The sequence below is a fragment of the Oncorhynchus gorbuscha genome, linkage group LG15 (assembly GCF_021184085.1).
Source record: "Oncorhynchus gorbuscha isolate QuinsamMale2020 ecotype Even-year linkage group LG15, OgorEven_v1.0, whole genome shotgun sequence".
In the NCBI taxonomy this organism is placed as follows: Eukaryota; Metazoa; Chordata; class Actinopteri; order Salmoniformes; family Salmonidae; genus Oncorhynchus; species Oncorhynchus gorbuscha.
In genome coordinates this window covers 75,737,260-75,754,980 of record NC_060187.1, presented here as the reverse complement: position 1 = coordinate 75,754,980, position 17,721 = coordinate 75,737,260, and the positions used below count along the sequence as shown (strand labels likewise).

The 17,721-nt window shown below is 42.0% G+C and overlaps 1 protein-coding gene across 3 annotated transcripts; it reads right to left on the bottom strand.

Annotated features, from left to right (window-relative positions):
• Positions 1-1,681: 1,681 nt before the first annotated feature.
• Positions 1,682-17,721, bottom strand: LOC123998041 (probable ATP-dependent RNA helicase ddx6). 3 transcript variants are annotated; one of them, XM_046302872.1, is made up of 13 exons: positions 17,597-17,721; positions 15,007-16,070; positions 14,809-14,913; positions 14,563-14,692; positions 13,834-13,980; positions 11,117-11,211; positions 9,720-9,842; positions 9,397-9,525; positions 4,823-4,939; positions 4,640-4,703; positions 4,435-4,536; positions 4,085-4,296; positions 1,682-3,794 (listed from the first exon to the last, which is right to left on the bottom strand). In XM_046302872.1, the coding sequence occupies exons 2-12, from the start codon at positions 15,244-15,246 to the stop codon at positions 4,088-4,090; spliced, it is 1,461 nt and encodes a 486-aa protein (XP_046158828.1). In that variant the 5' UTR covers positions 15,247-16,070; positions 17,597-17,721; the 3' UTR covers positions 1,682-3,794; positions 4,085-4,087. The 3 variants fall into 3 exon arrangements, with proteins under 3 accessions (XP_046158828.1, XP_046158829.1, XP_046158827.1); XM_046302873.1 differs by lacking the exon at positions 17,597-17,721 and adding an exon at positions 17,169-17,271; XM_046302871.1 differs by lacking the exon at positions 17,597-17,721 and adding an exon at positions 17,079-17,250.

Here is a 17,721-nt window from a genome sequence, read left to right as displayed (position 1 = left end):
GGTTGCGTCATTCAATCCCACGAGGCAAGACATTCCAAGGGTAATCTACATGTAGAATGTACAGGACCAGGCAAAAGTTGACACCTACTCATTCCAGGGGTTTTATTTTTATTTTCAACATTGTAGAATAGTAAAGACTAAAAAAATATGAAATAACAAATATGGAATCATGTAGTAACAGTGTTAAACAAACCAAAATATATTTTATTTTTGAGATTCTTCAAAGTAGCCAGCATTTGCCTTGATAGCTTTAATACACACTTTGCATTCTCTCAACCAGCTTCTTGAGGTAGACACCTGGAATGCTTTTCAATTAACAAGCGTGCCTTTCAAAAGTTTTAGTGGAATTTATTTCCTTCTTAATGCATTTGAGCCAATCAGTTGTGTTGTGATAAGGTAGAGGTGGTATACAGAATAGCCCTATTTGGTAAAAGACCAAGTCCATATAATGGCAGAGCAGTTCAAATAAGCAAAGAGAGACAATAGTCCATTGTTCTTCAAGTGCAGTCACAAAACCCATCAAGCACTATGATGAAACTCTGAGGATCGCCACAGGAAAGGAAGAGCCAGAGTTACATCTGCTGCAGAGGATAAATTCATTAGTTACCAGCCTCAGAAATCAGAAATGAACTGCACCTCAAATTGCAGCCCAAATAAATTAAAGTAAACAGACATTAACTGCTTAGAGGGGACTGTGCAAATCAGGCCTTCATGGACACATTTTTGCAAAGAAACTACTTAAGGACACCAATAATAATAGAGACTTGCTTGGGCCAAGAAATACGAGCAATGGACATTAGACCAGTGGAAATCCGTCCTTTGGTCTGATGAGTCCAAATTTGAGATTTTTGTTCCAACCAGTGTCTTTGTAAGAACGGTTGATATCCACATGTGTGGTTCTCACAGTGAAGCATGGTGGTGGTGTGATGGTGCTTGGCGGGTGACAATGATTTCAAATTCAAGGCAGTTAGCCAGCATGGCTACCACAGCATTCTGCAGCTATACGCCATCACATCGGATTTGGGCTTAGTGGGACTACCATTTGTTTTTCAACAAGAAAATGACCAAACACACCTACAGGCTGTGTAAGGGCTATTTGACCAAGAAGAAAAGTGATGGATTGCAGCATCAGATGACCTAGCCTCCACAATCACCTGACCTCAACCCAATTGAAATTATTTGGGATGAGATTGACCGAAGAGTGAAGGAAAAGCAGCCAACAAGTGATCAGCATATGTGGGAACTCCTTCAAGACTACCTCATTAAAGAGGTTGAGAGAATGCCAAGAGTGTACAAAGCAGTCAAGGCAAAGGGTGGCTACTTTGAAGAATCTAAGATATATGTAGCTTAGTTTAACACTTTTCTGGTTACTACATGATTCTGTGTTACTTCATAGTTGTCTTCACTATTATTCTACAATGTAGCAAAGGTGAGTAGGTGTCCAACCTTGACTGGTACTGTATATTATGGTATCTTAAAACGTTTTCCAGATGTATCATTAACACCAAATCTGACCTAGCAAAGTTAATGTATACATATAGCTAGTTTCACGACAGGCCTACGCCAAATAGGTTATGCATACATGTTAGCTGACCACTGATACAATGTAACTTGTCAAAAATACATGCACATAATGTTCAGTGTGATGAACCAATACACATGAAAACTTAAGACACAGGGATGGAGAATCAGCAGGCCTTTATTTGATTCCTTCAGGTGCTGGCATTGACACAATTGGCTGTAGAATAAACTTTGCTTAGCCATCCTCCTACCACTTTACAGCTCAGCAGGTAACCTCTGCCAACACAAGACAACTACAACAGGAGCATTACTCAAACCAAATGAATTGGATAGAAATAAATTCAAATCAACAAGTCTACCATAGTCTTCTTATAGTTGGCCCTGGAGTACCCCTGGCAAATACTGCTTCACTTAACCAATTTATAGCTTCCTCCCAAAGCTATTGCTCATCGCTGTGAGCGGCTGGTGTGCTGAGATTAACCAATTAATAATGTTTAACACAGACACTTCAATGCTCAAATCATAAGTCCCATTTCAGTGCTCAAGTGCCTCAATTGAGGATAATTGACAATGAAATAAGTTAAATAAACTCCAGCATTTACAGGGATACTCCAGAGCCAGATGTGGGGAAACAGTGCTCAGTATTGTAGGCTGTTTAAATAAGGGCTTACAGTACATGCATTACAATGGTCCCTGTTCTGTTCTGCTGGTGCTACACTCAATGCAGAGGCCAGTCCTCTGCTACATCTCGAATGTTGAAGATTGTAGGATCTGTTAGGGTTGTCGCTATAAGACAAGATTGTATTTGGCAATATTTTATCCTTTTAAAAGTAGAACACTGTAATTTGGCCAATGAGAGTACTGCCACAATCTTCCCTCAACACAACCATTGCTCTGTCAGCCTACCCAATATAGCTGTACGAAAGAGGAAAAATACATTGCATAACAATTGAGAAAATGACTGAAATGCTGTGATTCCTCAACGACAATTGCCAGTATTGTAACAAATCACTTCTTGTGTTAGAGATTAGGGTCCCCCCCACCCTGTGTGACCATTCCTGCTTCCTGGCAAGCTACGGATAGATCTAGGGTCAGGTTTTCATCCCTAAATCCTAATATTAACCAATAGGAGAGGGGTTTGCAAAATTGACCTTAGATCATTTTCAACTACTCCACATTAAAAACACAGGGGAGTTCTGGGAAGCTGAGAAAACAAGCACTGACTTGGTGAGAGCTAAAGAACACATTACCAGAGAAGCTCTTTTTGGAACCGAACTTTCAAGCTACTTTCTGGAGCTCTGGTTCACACAGACAGATCCTTTCAGATGTACAGTATAAACTCTGAGCGGAGGTTAGATTAAGGCACGCGAGTGAGTTAAGAGGAAGAATGTGAGAGGAACAGAAGAGTCAGAGAGCAATAGAATAAGATGACTGGCTTCAGCATGTATAATTATTTTTGTGGGGGGGGGGGGGTCAGTGAATCTAAATAAAATGTTTACTCTGTTGATACAGGCTCTTATCCATGTCAGGTTCTACTGCCATCATCTCCTTGTCTAAGGGATCTGTTGCCCACAGAGTTACGGGTCTGTCTGGTGCTATAGCCTACTAAGGAGGCTGTAAAATACGAGACAAATAAACAATAAGTCAACTAAGCAACACTCATCATTGGACTCATCCATGTGAGTCTGACAAAAACTATTCATGGAGGTGCCTTTCATGTACAACTGTAAAGTCACATTAGCATGAACACTTAAAAACAAAAAAACTTTAAAAATGTAGTTCTATTCGTATTTCCACCATATAGCACCGTGATAGCTTTCCCCAAACAGCCGTTAAAGCAGAGGAGGTCCTTTTGGTTGAGTAAATCCATACTCCCCTATCAACATGTTCAGCTTTGGTTTGCTCGACAGTCATATGCTCAGAAATAAGTCTATAGGAAGTGAACCTGACAAGCGAGGAGGGCCTTTTCAACAGGAAATGATGAAATGTGACTGTATTAGAAGCCACCAGTGATACACTGACCATACAGAAAAACGGCAGACTTAGAAAATTATTGACCTTTGACAAGTTGGGTACATATCATATTGGTTAAAAAACAGATGTAATCTGTGCCAAAACAAACTGACCACTGCTGTAAACATTATCCCAAAAAATACAAATAAAAAAAACTGGAAGATGCATCCTGTAGAATTTTTTTATATTAGGTCAAACTAATCTGAATGTCTGTGCGCAGCAGGGGATGGTGTGATGAATGCCAGACGCCTCTTGTTCTCCTGGAAAAGAGACAGGGCTCCAGTTAGGAACTAATGTAATCAAATTGCAAAAGCAGAAGTAAAGCCAATTCAACAATCCTATCCACCGAGAATCTTTTATCAAGAGCTAGGCTGAACATGAGTAAACCATTTTTCAGTTCAGGCCCCAATGCCCAAATTTATTTTGTTTTATCACCACTGACCAGCAAGGAGTCAAAGGACTCAGATGACAAAACAAAAGGTGAAATAACTACCCAGTCCTTTCTATGAGTAGTGGGAGACTTATCTCTGCATAAGTGGACAAACCTTACCGTTTATGCTGCACTTAACTCGCCGTCCTTGCCTCGGATCTCGTCTTCGGCGTCTGGTTCGGCAGAGTGGAACTCTGCCACGTACAGGCCCTTGTCGATGCTGCCGGGGATGGGCTTAATGTCGGTCACCAGCTGGTCCTCGATGGACTTCAGGTTGAAGCGGTCCTCAGAGGTGATCAGGTTTATGGCCAGACCCAGGTGACCGAATCTCCCTGGAGAAGGTGTTAAAATAAGCAACAGGCTTATATTTGATGCTTTATTTACCCAGGAGATGAGCAGATGGTAGCTGGAGGACATGTGGCCCGAGGTCTGAGTTGACGGCATGATGAAAATACAGTGTATGGTCTCACCTGATCTGCCGATGCGATGCAAGTACGTCTCAGCATTCTTGGGGAAGTCAAAGTTGATCACTACGTTCACTGCTTGGATGTCAATTCCCCTGGTGAACAGATCTAAGCAGAGATGCAAGAGAATAATTTAACAGTCTATCGGTTATCTTTTTTTATTTTTTATCAACCAAGCAAATCATTCAACTCAAGGATAAAAATATGTTACCTGTACAGACCAAGTTCCTGCAGAGTCCGTTTCTGAAGTCATGGAAAACACGGTTTCTGTACTCCTGTTTCAAAGGCAAAACCAGTGGAAGGGTTTGCAAAACATGGCTACACACGGTCTAATGAGAAGGTATTCCATGCGGTCTACATCTAAAGTGCAAGTGGCTGGGCCGGCTGAGCTGACCTGCATCATCTTGGCGTGGATGTAGAAGCAGGAGTATCCCAGCTGGGTTATCTTTTTGGCCAGCAGCTCAACCCGCTGGGTGGAGTTACAGAAGATGATGGACTGGTTGATCTGGAGCTGTTGGAGAACAAAAGACGCATTGATGAGACAATTTACTCATTATGAATGGATGACCGAAACATGGCTTCCTGCTCTACCATTAGCCAATATCTCTACGACTGAAACAAGAGCTTTTCTGACTGCGTATGTAAAGGACCAGGTATAGAACACAAGGTTCCAACCCACCTCAAGAGTTAGGCTATCTAGCAAAACTTGAGGCGAAATCTCTGGGAGCTAAGGCTCCTTCAAGGTTACTCATCAAGCAGGTACAGTGCATTCGTAAAGTATTCAGACCCGCTTTAATTTTCCCATATTTTGTCACATTAACAGCCTTATTCTAAAATGGATTAGCCCCCCACGCCCCTCAATCTACACCAACACCCCACGATGACAAAGCAAAAACAGGTTTTTAGAAAAGTAAGAACATTATTTTTTTTTTGAATCACAACTATTCAGACCCTTTACTCAGTACTTTGTTGAAGCACCTTTGGCACCAATTACAGCCATGAGTAGGACACTACAAGCTTGGCACAAATGTATTTGGGTAAGTTTCTTCCATTCTTCTCTGCAGATCAAATCAAAAGTTCTGTCAGGTTGGATGAAGACTGCTGCTAGACAGCTATTTTTTGGTCTCTCCAGAGATGTTCGATCGGGTCAAGTCCGAGCTCTGGCTGGGCAACTCAAGGACATTGAGACTTGTCCCAAAGCCACTCCCGCGTTGCCTGGCTGTGTTCAGGGTCATTGTCCTCTTGGAATGTTAACTTGCTCCAGAGCACTCAGGACCTCAGACTGAGGCGAAGGTTTTCAATTAGGATCTCTGTTCATCTTTCCCTCGATCCTAATTAGTCTCCCAGTCCCTGCACCTGAAAAACATCCCCACAGCATGGTACTGCCACCACCATGCTTAACTGTAGGAATGGTGGCAGGTTTACTCCAGATGTGACACTTGGCATTCAGGACAAATAGTTCAATCTTGGTTTCATCAGACCAGAGAATCTTGTTTCTCATGGTCTGAGATTCCTTTAGGTGCATTTTGTCAAACTCCAAGTGAGCTGTCATGTGCCTTTCACAGAGTAGTGGCTTCCACCTGGCTACTACCATAAAGGCCCGATTTCTGGAGTGCTGCAGAGATTGTCCTTCTGAAAGGTTCTCCTGAAAGGTTCTCCTATCTCCACAGAGGAACTCTGGAGCTCTGTCAGATGGACCATTGGGTTCCTGGTCACCTCCCTGACCAAGGGCCTTCACCCCCAATTGCTCAGTTTGGCCAGGTGGCCAGCACTAAAATAAAATTTTATTGGTCACATACACATGTTTAGCAGATGTTAATGCGAGTGTAGCGAAATGCTTGTGCTTCTAGTTCCGACCAATCAGTAATATATAACAAGTAATCAATATGTACATTTAAATATATGGATGAGCGAAGGCCATGACACATAGGTAAGATACAGTTTAGAGTACAGTATATACATACATGGGTAATGTAGCGTATGTGAACAAAGTGGCATTGTTTGAAGTGGCTAGTGATAGATTCATTATATTCCATATTTAATTATTAAAGTGGCTAGAGATTTGAGTCAGTATGTTGGCAGCAGCCACTCAATGTTAGTGATGGCTGTTTAACTTATGGCTGGGGGGGCAGTATTGAGTACCTTGGATGAATAAGATGCCCAGAGTAAACTGCCTGCTACTCAGGCCCAGAAGCTAAGATATGTATATTAAGAGTAGAAATGGGTAGAAAACATTGAAGTTTCTAAAACTGTTTGAATGATGTCTGAGTATAACAGAACTCATATAGCAGGCAGAAAGATGAGAACAAATCCAACCAGGATGTATGAGGTTTGTAGGTCAAGTCTTTGCCTATCCAATTTAGTGTAAAATGTGGTCCGATTGCACTTCCTATAGAATCCACTAGACAGTCTTTAGAACCTTGTTTCAGGCCTCTACTGTGAAGGGGGAGCAAATAAGCGCTGTTTGACTAAGAGGTCTGGCAGAATGCCATGAGCCAAGTCATGCGCGCGGCCGAGAGAGTGAGCTGCGTTCCTTTTCATTTCTAAAGACAAAGGAATTGTCCAGTTGGAATATTGAGATAAAAAAAACGTACTAAAGATTGATTCTATGAACTGTAATGGAACTTTGACTTTGTCTGGATTAAGTGCCTGCGCCTTGTGAATTTGGATTTGTGAACTAAACGCTAACAAAAAGGAGGTATTTGGACATTATGGACTTTATCGAACAAAACAAACATTTGTGGAACTGGGTTTCCTGGGAGTGTATTCCAATGAAGATCAAAGGTAAGTGAATATTTATAATGCTATTTCTGACTTCTGTTGACTCCACAACATGGCGGGTGTCTGTATGGCTTGTTTTGGTGCCTGAGCTCTGTACTCAGATCATTGCATGGTATGCTTTTTCCGTAACGCTTTTATGAAATCTGTTGCATTAAGGAGAAGTATATCTTTAATTCCATGCATAACACTTGTATTTTCATCAACATATATGTTGAGAATTTCTGTAAATTGACGTGGCTCTCTGCAAAAAAAAAAAATCACCGGATGTTTTGGAAGCAAAACATTAGTGAACATGCCATGTAAACAGATTTTTGGATATAAATATGAACTTCATCAAACCAAACATACATGTATTGTGTAACATGAAGTCCTATGAGTGTCATCTGATGAAGAGCAAATGTTAGTGATTCATTTTCTCTATTTCTGCTTTTTGTGACTCCTCTTTGGCTGGAAGAATGGCTCTTTTTCTGTGACTTGGTGCTGACTTAACATAAAGCGCATGGTATGCTTTTGTCGTAAAGCCTTTTTGAAACCGGACACTGGTCAGATTGAGTTTTTAAAAAAATGGTGTACAATAGTTGTATGTTTGAGGAATTTTAATTATGAGATTTGTTTGAATTTGGCGCCCTGCACTTTCACTGGCTGTTGTCAAATCAATCCCGTTAACAAGATTTCAGCCGTAAGAAGTTAACAGTGATGGCCTTGAGATAGACTGAAAAACAGCTTCTCGGTTCAAGCTTTGATGCACCTGCACTGACCTCACCTTCTGGATGATAGCGGGGTGAACAGGCAGTGGCTCAGGTGGTGGTTGTCCTTGATGATCTTTTGGCCTTCCTGTGACATCTGGTGGTGTAGGTGTCCTGGAGGGCAGGTAGTTTGCCCCCGGTGTTGCGTTGTGCAGACCGCACTACACCGTGGAGAGCTTTACGGTTGTGGGCAATGCAGTTGCCGTACCAGGCGGTGATAGAGCCCGACAGGATGCTCTCGATTGTGCGTCTGTAGAAGTTTGAGTGCTTTTGGTGACAAGCCATACTGTAGTGTCTGCAAACTTGATGATTGAGTTGGAGCCGTGCATGGCCACGCAGTCATGGGTGAACAGGGAGTACAGGAGAGGGCTCAGAACACTCGTGGCGCCCCAGTGTTGCGGATCAGTGGGGTGGAGATATTTCCCATCCTCACCACCTGGGGGCAGCCCGTCAGAAAATCCAGGACCCAGTTACACAGGACGGGGTCGAGACACAGGGTATCGAGCTTACTGACGAGTACTATGGTGTTAAATGCTGAGCTGTAGTCGGTGAACAGCATTCTTACATAGTTATTCCTCTTGTCCAGACGGGTTAGGGCAGTGTGATTGCATCATCTGTGGACCTATTGGGCCAGTAAGCAAATTGGAGTGGGTCTAGGGTGTCAGGTGATATGATCCTTGACTAGTCTCTCAAAGCACTTCATGATGACATAAGTGAGTGCTACGGGTCGATGTTCATTTAACTTTCTTGGGAACAGGAACAATGGTAGCCCTCTTGAAGCATGTGGGAACAGTAGACTGGGATAGGGATTGATTGAATATGTCCATAAACACACCAGCCAGCTGGTATGCACATGCTCTGAGGACGCAAAGGAATAGAAGACTCTAGGAGGAGTCTTCCATTTAAGAATGATGGAGGCGACTGTTCTTGGGGACCTTCAATGCTGGAGAAATTTTTTGGTACCCTTCCCCAGATCTGTGTCTTGACACAATCCTGACTCGGAACTGATAATTCCTTCGACTTCATGGCTTGGTTTTTGATCTGTCATGCACTGTCAACTGTGGAAGCTTATCTAGATAGGTGTGTGCTTTTCCAATTCATGTTCAATCAATTGAATTTACAACAGTTGGCCTCCAAGTTGTAGAATCATCAAGGATGATCAATGGAAACATGATGCACCTGAGCTCAATTTCAAGTCTCTGAACACTTGTGTAAATAAGGAGTTTATTTTAATACACTTGCTAAAGTTTATAAAAACCTATTTTCACTTTTCCATTATGGGGTATGTGTGTAGATTGATGAGGGGGAAAAAATCATTCAAAACATTTTAGAATAAGGCTGTAATGTAACAAAATGTGGAGAAAGTCAAGGGGTCCGAATACTTATCGAATGCACTGTACATAGCTCAACAAACTACCTCCACAGCTTTAGATAGACTCACCCTGGAGAAGAGGGTGTTGAGGCAGTGGACTTTCTGCCTCTCAGTGACGTAGGCATAGTACTGGGTGATGCCCTTCAGTGTCAGCTCATCCATCAGGTTGATCTCATAGGGCTTTGAAAGGTGCTTCGCCTGGAGAGGGGGACAGGGGGAAAACAGATCACAATTGAGTGTAAAGACAATTCAGTTGTCAACTTTTAATTCAGACTCCTTTCTCTCATTGAACCTCCATGTACATCTCCACCTCGGTCTATCCAACCACCCCCTTGGTCTCCCCCCGTTCGCTCACTCTCTAGCCCCCCAGTCATCAAGTCAAGTCCTCTCACCATGAACTTCTGCACACTGATGGGGAAGGTGGCAGAGTAGAGTAGGATCTGTCGCCCCTTAGCCAGGAAGCTGATGATGTCTTCGATGAGGACTACAAAGTCCTGAGACAGCAGCTTGTCTGCCTGGAGAGGGAGAGTCAGGACACAAGGACATTTGTTAACCTCTCTGGGATATGTGGGACGCTAGCCTCCCAACCTGGCCAAAAGCCAGTTAAAATGCAAAGCAGCAAATTCAAATAAATTACTATAAAAATCAAACTTTCATGAAATAACACATGTAAGACACCAAATTAAAGCTACACGTGTTGGGAATCCAGCCAACATGTCAGATTTCAAACAGGCCTTTAGGTAAAAACAAACAATGCTATTATCCGAGGGGAGCACCTCCATAAACAAAGAGAGAAAACATATTTCAACCCTGCAGGTGCGACACAAAACGCAGAAATAAAAATATAAATCATGCCTTTGACGAGAGTCTTGTTGGCACTCCAATATGTCCCAAACATCACAAACGGTGCTTTTGATTGATTAATTCTGTCATATATATATACAAAATGTCAATTTATTTGGCGCGTTTGATCCAGAAAAACACTGGTTCCAACTTGCTCAACGTGACGACAAAATCTCAAAAGTTACCTGTAAACTTTGCCAAAACATTTCAAACTACTTTTGTAATACAACTTTAGGTATTTTTTAAAGTAAATAATTTATCAAATTGAAGACGGGATGATCTGTGGTCAATACTGGAAGAAAACAAACTGAGGCTACCTTTCTGGTCACGCGCCTCTAACAGTACACTTGAAGTGACCCTCGTTTTGAACAGGGCTATTTCATTACACAAAGGAAAAACCTCAACAAATTTCTAAAGACTGGTGACATCCAGTGGAAGCAGTAGGAACTGCAAGAAGGTCCCTTAGAAATCTGGATTCCCAATGAAAGCCCATTGAAAAGAGAGTGACCTCAACAACAACAAAAATCAGAATGTTTTTTCCTCTGGGTATCGCCTGCTACATAAGTTCTGTTATACTCACAGACATGATTCAAGAGTTTAGAAACTTCAGTGTTTTCTATCCAAACTTCCTAATAATATGCATATCTTATCTTATGGGGATGAGTAGCAGGCAGTTGAATTTCATCCAGATGTGAAAATACTGCTCCCAGTCACCAAGTTAATGACCCAATTGAGTGAATCCTCAGCACATTAACTATTTCAAACAGAGCAGGTGGCAAAGTGGGGCTGTGTTCACTTGGCTTATTAAAACAATATTATTCCATTAGCAAAATAATATTATTCCATTAGCAAAACAAAATGAGCAACTACGGATTCTTCCACAAAAAACATACTTTCCAGATTTCGTAACATATGCCGCTTCAATAAAACAGCCAGTAAAGCTCACCTCATCCATCACCATCATCTGGACTTTGTCCACTTTGGCCACGCCCTTCTTTATCAGGTCCAGGATCCTGCCTGGTGTTGCTATCACCACATGCACTGAGAGACGGGACGAGGAAGAGAAAATTGTGAAAATTAACAGTAAGTACTGGGGATGTTCATATTTCCCTTTTAAGACTGGCTGTTACGCATCTTAAGAAATTGTCACCGATACAGGTACAATATGTTTTAGTTTGAAACGATTCAGTGCGATTAGAGGAACATATCGATGCGATCCACTAACATCTGTTGTATAAACACATTCATTTTCCATTCTAATTTCAAATCTGCTGCAGATTTGGAGCTCATGAGCTTTTTAAGTTTAACTAGGCAAGTCAGTTAAGAACAAATTCTTATTTACAATGACGGCCTACCGGGGAACATGGGTTAACTGCATTGTTTAGGGGCAGAACAGATTTTCACCTTGTCAGGCTACCTGCCACCCCTGGGTATCTTGGAGCTGGATCTGTGTGTAAATGATGCATGTAGGCATCTGATCTGAGCCATAAGGAAAATCACCATCACCCACTAATGAATGTCATTTTTGCTGATTAAGTGTTAGAGCTAGTAATGTATAAATACTTAAAAACCTACTGTGACATAGCACAACTTTGTATTTCACCCGTCTCACAATCGGACCGTTTAGACCCCTGAAACGTAACTCTAGGCCTCGAAGCCAGATCCACAGCATTTTTCTGTTGTTCATTCTTATTTATTTCACCTTTATTTAACCAGGTAGGCTAGTTGAGAACAAGTTCTCATTTGCAACTGCAACCTGGCCAAGATAAAGCATAGCAGTGTGAACAGACAACACAGAGTTACACATGGAGTAAACAATTAACAAGTCAATAACACAGTAGAAAAAAAGGGGAGTCTATATACAATGTGTGCAAAAGGCATGAGGAGGTTCTAAATCAAGGACTGATTTAGACCTGCGCCACTAGGCGGGTGCGATTAATAATCAGGTAGAACAGAAAACCAGCAGGCTCCGGACCTCGTAGGGTAAGAGTTGGTTTTGACCGTTTGGAAGTTGACGGACTCAGTGAGCTCGTTTTCTTCTCTAACTTCGACCAGACCATGTAGTAGATAGAAAAAGTGATTGCAGTCTTCGTTATGAAATTATAAACTTTTACCTTCTATAGCTAAAAATGACAAATACAGATTGTTTTAAGCAAAACTACTGCTGATAGTGATCAAAATAAAATTGAATGCATGCCCTGATCAGTATGTAGCCTACCCACCTTTTAAAAAATGCATTTTATTTTTATATTTTTTTTAACTAGAAAAATGTCATTGGCTGTCACTCACCTAAAAAGGCTAATATTGCGCAAGCCATTTTACCAACATTTGAATGCTGTATGTGAGTCGCAAATATACCAGATCAGGAATACCCATCGTTGGACAGCGTGCGAAGCTGCACACAGGACACAGAGTGACCAGTCTACTGATATTGACTGGGGTTGTTGAGCAGGCAAAATGACTTTTAGATCAATGACAGTCAACATAATTACATGCTTAGTTCAACAGTAAGGAGAGGACGCAGTTGCCATAAAAGATTAGGTAGTTTCGGAAAGTAGAAAGTAATTTGAGCAATAACAAAAAAGTGAATCGGCAATTCGTAACATTTGAATCGATTTTCTGAGGATGCATGTTACATTTGGATTGGTTAGGGGTCCTGATGATCAATGCACTTATACCTTAAACATTTGAAATCAGGGAGCTATCGTTACAGCGGACAAAATAACTCATACACACTATATACAAAAGTATGTGGACCCCTCTTCAAATTAGTAGATTCGACCACACCAGTTGTTGACAGGTGTATAAAACAGCCATGCAATCTCCATAGATTGTACAGTCATAGGATGCCACCTTTCCAACAAGTCAGTTCCCCAAATGTCTGCCTCGCTAAAGCTGCCCAGGTCAACTGTCTGTGCTGTTATTGTGAAGTTGAAACATTTAGGAGCAATAATGGCTCAGCAACAAAGTGGTAGTGCTGAGGTACATAAAAATAGTCTGTCCTCGTTCGCAACACTCATTATAGAGTTCCAAAACTGCCTTGAAGCAACTTCAGCACAAGAGCTGTTTGTCGGGGAGCTTCATGAAATGGGTTTCCATGGCCGACCAACCGCACACAAGCCCAAGATCGCTTGGCATTGCGCATGGTGTCGGCTGGAGTAGTGTAAAACTCGCCACCATTCGATTTTGGAGCACTAGAAACGCGTTCTCTGGAGTAATGAATCAAGCTTCACCGTCTGGCAGGCCAAAGGACAAATCTGGGTTTGGCAGATGCCAGTAGAATGACAACTGCCCCAAGGGAGGACTAACTCCATATTAATGCCCATGAATTTGGAATGAGATGTTCGACGAGCAGGTGTTCACATACACTACATGACCAAAAGTATCTTAAACATTTCAATCGGGTACTGATCATTACAGCCCTAGTAAGTACAGTACATAAAGGCACAATGAGGATCTGCACAATGTGCTGTCACGTAACACAGGCAAGTCTCTTGATCAACAGCCAAACTGGATTTAAAGTAACAAAGTTCAGTGTCCGTCACACAAGCAAACAATATCCATAATGCATGTAGAGCTATAATCAGCTGCAATTCTTCACACATTGGATATGACACTATAACCCTTCCGACTGCCCGTCCCCCGTGACTGAGTGGTAGTTACCAGTCTCGTCCAGGCGCATGATGTCGTCCCTCAGGTTGGTGCCTCCCGTGGTGGCCATGACCTTGACCCCACCCATGTGCTTGCTCACCTGGATGCTGATCTGGCTCACCTGCAGGGCCAACTCTCGTGTAGGAACCATCACCATGGCTGCAGAGATGAGGGAGAAATGAAGGATTATGCAGAGATACAGTTGGGGAATGAGGGACAAGAGAAAAAATCTCCACAAACCAATTGGAATAAATAACCTATAACTGGAGACCATTAAAAAGCTCAATTTCACTGACAGGTGATGAGCTCAGGCACTGGCTTAACTGAATGTAATTTATCAAACTCACTAAACTGAAGTGGCCTTGACATATTATGAATCTGTGGCATGCAGTTCCTTTGTGGTCCAGCTCTATTAGAGCACACTGTGTGGGCGTTAGGTTTGTGACACTGGGTCAGTCCGTATATCAAGAGATTCCGTGTCCCACCAGGCGTACTGGACCGTTGTAATGGCCTCTCCATACACTGAATGTGTGCTTACTTGTGCATCAATCTAGTGAATTGTTCAGGCAACTACATAGGGGTGTTCACCAGTGATTACGCCACAATAGGCCAAATTAATCATAAAACATTAAGTGCAGACTTCACAGACGGACTTCGTACCAAAATTGATTTAAACAAGCAAATGAGATTACATGGATTGATGTTGAAACGGTATTGAGTAGCAGCTGGTGCAGTTCTCACCCTGTATGTGGTCCTTCTTCAGGTCTATCCTCTCCAGGAGAGGAATGAGGTAGGCTCCGCTTTTCCCGGTGCCGTTCTTAGCCCGGGCCAGGATGTCCCTTCCTGACAGAGCAATGGGGATGCTCTCCTCCTGGGGAGACAGACAGACACAGGGTGGTGAGAGAGTTCCACAAACATGAGCAAACACCAACACACATTCAACAAAATTCCAAAATAGTCATGGACAGAGCAGCAGAGGGAAGTCACCTGTACAGGAGATGGTTTTTCCCAGCCCATCTCAAAGATCCCCATCAGTAGCTCCCGCTTCAGGCAGTAGTCCTCAAACTCATTCCCCTTGGTCGATGTCACATCCTGGGGAAAGAGTAGACATCAAGGTTGAAGCTGGGGTCATTATTGATTGATGGACTTGCTTTATTAAACTGTGAATGTATCACTAGGACTTACTGATGTTCTAAATCTGCAGTCCTTCTGTGGAAGCTGCAGGCACTTCTTCCAGTCATCGCCAAAACGGATGCCCCCACTGCCCTGGGGAATGTTGCCTCCCTTCTGGTGGGCATCTGGTTGTGGGGTAGTTGCCAGGGATCCTGGTGTTAGTCCAACTGGCTTGAGTGGTCCTCTAAACTGCCCGTTGGGCTTGTTCAGTCCCATTATGGATGTTGGGTTCTCTGTTCTTGCTGTAGACATGGCTTAGAGAGGTTGTCCTTCACAGTCTGTCAATGCCTTAGTCACTCACAGTGTAAAGCTAAACTTTTTTTTCCCTATCCAATGTTTCCTTAGATCTTGTTTATCCACTCGTGGAACTATTGTCCTTGTTATTTAGTTCACAAAAATAAAATCTTGTTTTCAGGATTTCTAATTTAAAGAATGTATGTATACTTATACGTACAGCCCTCTTGAAAAGAAGAGTCTGGCGTATGAAAATTGTATATTTACAAGACGACGCTCCCCAAAAAGGGAGAAATTAGCATTTATATGAATAAATAGATCATATATCCGCTCAAAAAACAAACCTTTGCGAAAGTGTTTCAGAATTCAAACATTAAAGTAAATTATCCTGAAGCAGTCTTATTCCTGGCGAAAATAACTTTTTCTGAAGTCTGTTTTCGGTGTACAACAACCTGTAAAGTTTTTAATATTGTTTCTATGTTCAAAGACCTTTTCGCCGTTTTTCCTGGACTGGAGTGGCTGTGTCTTTGTTAGTCTCAAGTGCTTTTAGTCTTTTACATTCAAACAGACCTGTACTCTCTTCTGATTCACATGGACTATCCCTATGTTTCTCTGAATCTCTCAACTTGGTGTTTTTTTGTGTGTATTATGAAGCAAAAAAAATTGTGCGCTTGACAACCACAAAAAATTGACTTACACAAAACACTGAGGGAAATAGTTCCAACCCTTTGTGCTGTTCACTTTGACAGTAACAATGTGTGTTCTGCTGTTGTGCTCTTCTTTTGCTGTGGTAGATGTGGAGCTGACACACTCAGTCACATTTGCATTCAACTCCTGGTTACCTGCACGAAAGCAACAATACATCATAAGGACAAAAGCATCACAAGTGCCTGTGCCTGTGCTGCTATTGACCGTAGCTAATACTAAAAGGAAGTGGAGATTGGTTTCAACAATTTAAACATGTAAATTAATCTCAACTTCTAAACAAAACAACCACTAACTAGGACTACACTTGAAATTATGTTTATTTCCAGAACGTGAGCTAATCGAGTCTAACGTTAAACTTGAGCATTTTAGTTTTAACGTGTAACTAGCGAACTGGACATATTAGCAAAATGTTTAGCTAGCTAGTTAGGTTACGTGGTAGAAATTGCCGATATAAGAGTAGTTAGCTAACGTTAGTTACCAAGTGCAGCGATCTGGGGCTAAAGCAAAGCAGAAAAACTGTTTTAAAAAGATCCAAACATAAGTTATGAGTACACGTTAGCTACGCACAAGTTGGCTGTGCTAAAACACTACGATAGCTAGCTGAGTTCAACAAAATAGTTTAGTTAGCGCCGAGTTGGTGATCAGTGTACTCATGAAACAATTAACAAATTGTTGAGCAGCCAACAGAGACCCACAATTGGTTTACCAGCAAACGTTAGATGGCAAACTAACGGTAGGCAAACTTTACTAATTATGTTGATAGTGGCATTGAATGCCCGGTAAAGTAGATTAGCTAAGCTAATGTAGCTAGCTAGAGTTGTGTGTGTCAACTAACGTTAACTAGCTAGCTGTGACAACGTGTTAATCGAAGTTTTTGGGCTGAGATATTTTGACTGACTACTAGGAGGCTAGCAGTACGTTCACGACACATGTTCGAGCTGAGGCTTACGATTTAGATAAAGTCGACAGATTTTAGAAAGTAAAATATGAAATAACTAGCTAACACGTTTGCTTAGCAAACATTGCTGGTTAGCTAGCTATGGTAACTAACGTTAAGCGTAGGCTGACTGGTCGACTCTCCTTCAAACATGCTAGCATAGGCAGCCGAGTAGCAGCTACTTCAAACAAATACAACACGTTACCTTGATGTTCATCGAACGTCTTCTCTCGTTAACTTAATTAAAGCAAATTTCCCAAGTATTATGAAACTGTTTGTGTTTCGTGAAACCCACCGACTTGTCTCTCTATTGTCTCTTCTTAAAAAAACGACAATTCAACATGGCCGCGCGCTCGCCTTTAGCTGGTTGTCTCTTTCGCTTTCCTACTGGTTCGTCACTAGTTACCACAGCCACAAAGTCATAAGCCCCACCCATTTATACAATTTATCTTCTTAAAATGTGATTTTAACCTGATAGCTGTATGCCTAACCTTAAGGGCAAATTCATTATTTTTTATGCATTTTTACAATATAACCCATTTGGACTTTGTGACTGTAGTAACTAATGGAACCCATCGTCTGGCTGCGCAGGTACATGAACTACCCAATCAGCGTGTCCTGTTTCGAACTCAAATTGTTTCCAGATATCTAGGTTCTTGGGACGTACGTAAAAAGTTTGCTTGCTTCCTGGGCGACAAAGTTCGGTAGAGTTCGTGCACATACCTATGTCGAGATTTTGTTCATTTTGGACTTCGGTGAGAGTTTTTTTTCGGTTGTTGTTCGGGCAAATAACATTTTTTTCTGGTGGCAAGCCGAAGTTCGGAGCCGATGTCTACGCCCCTTCGTCG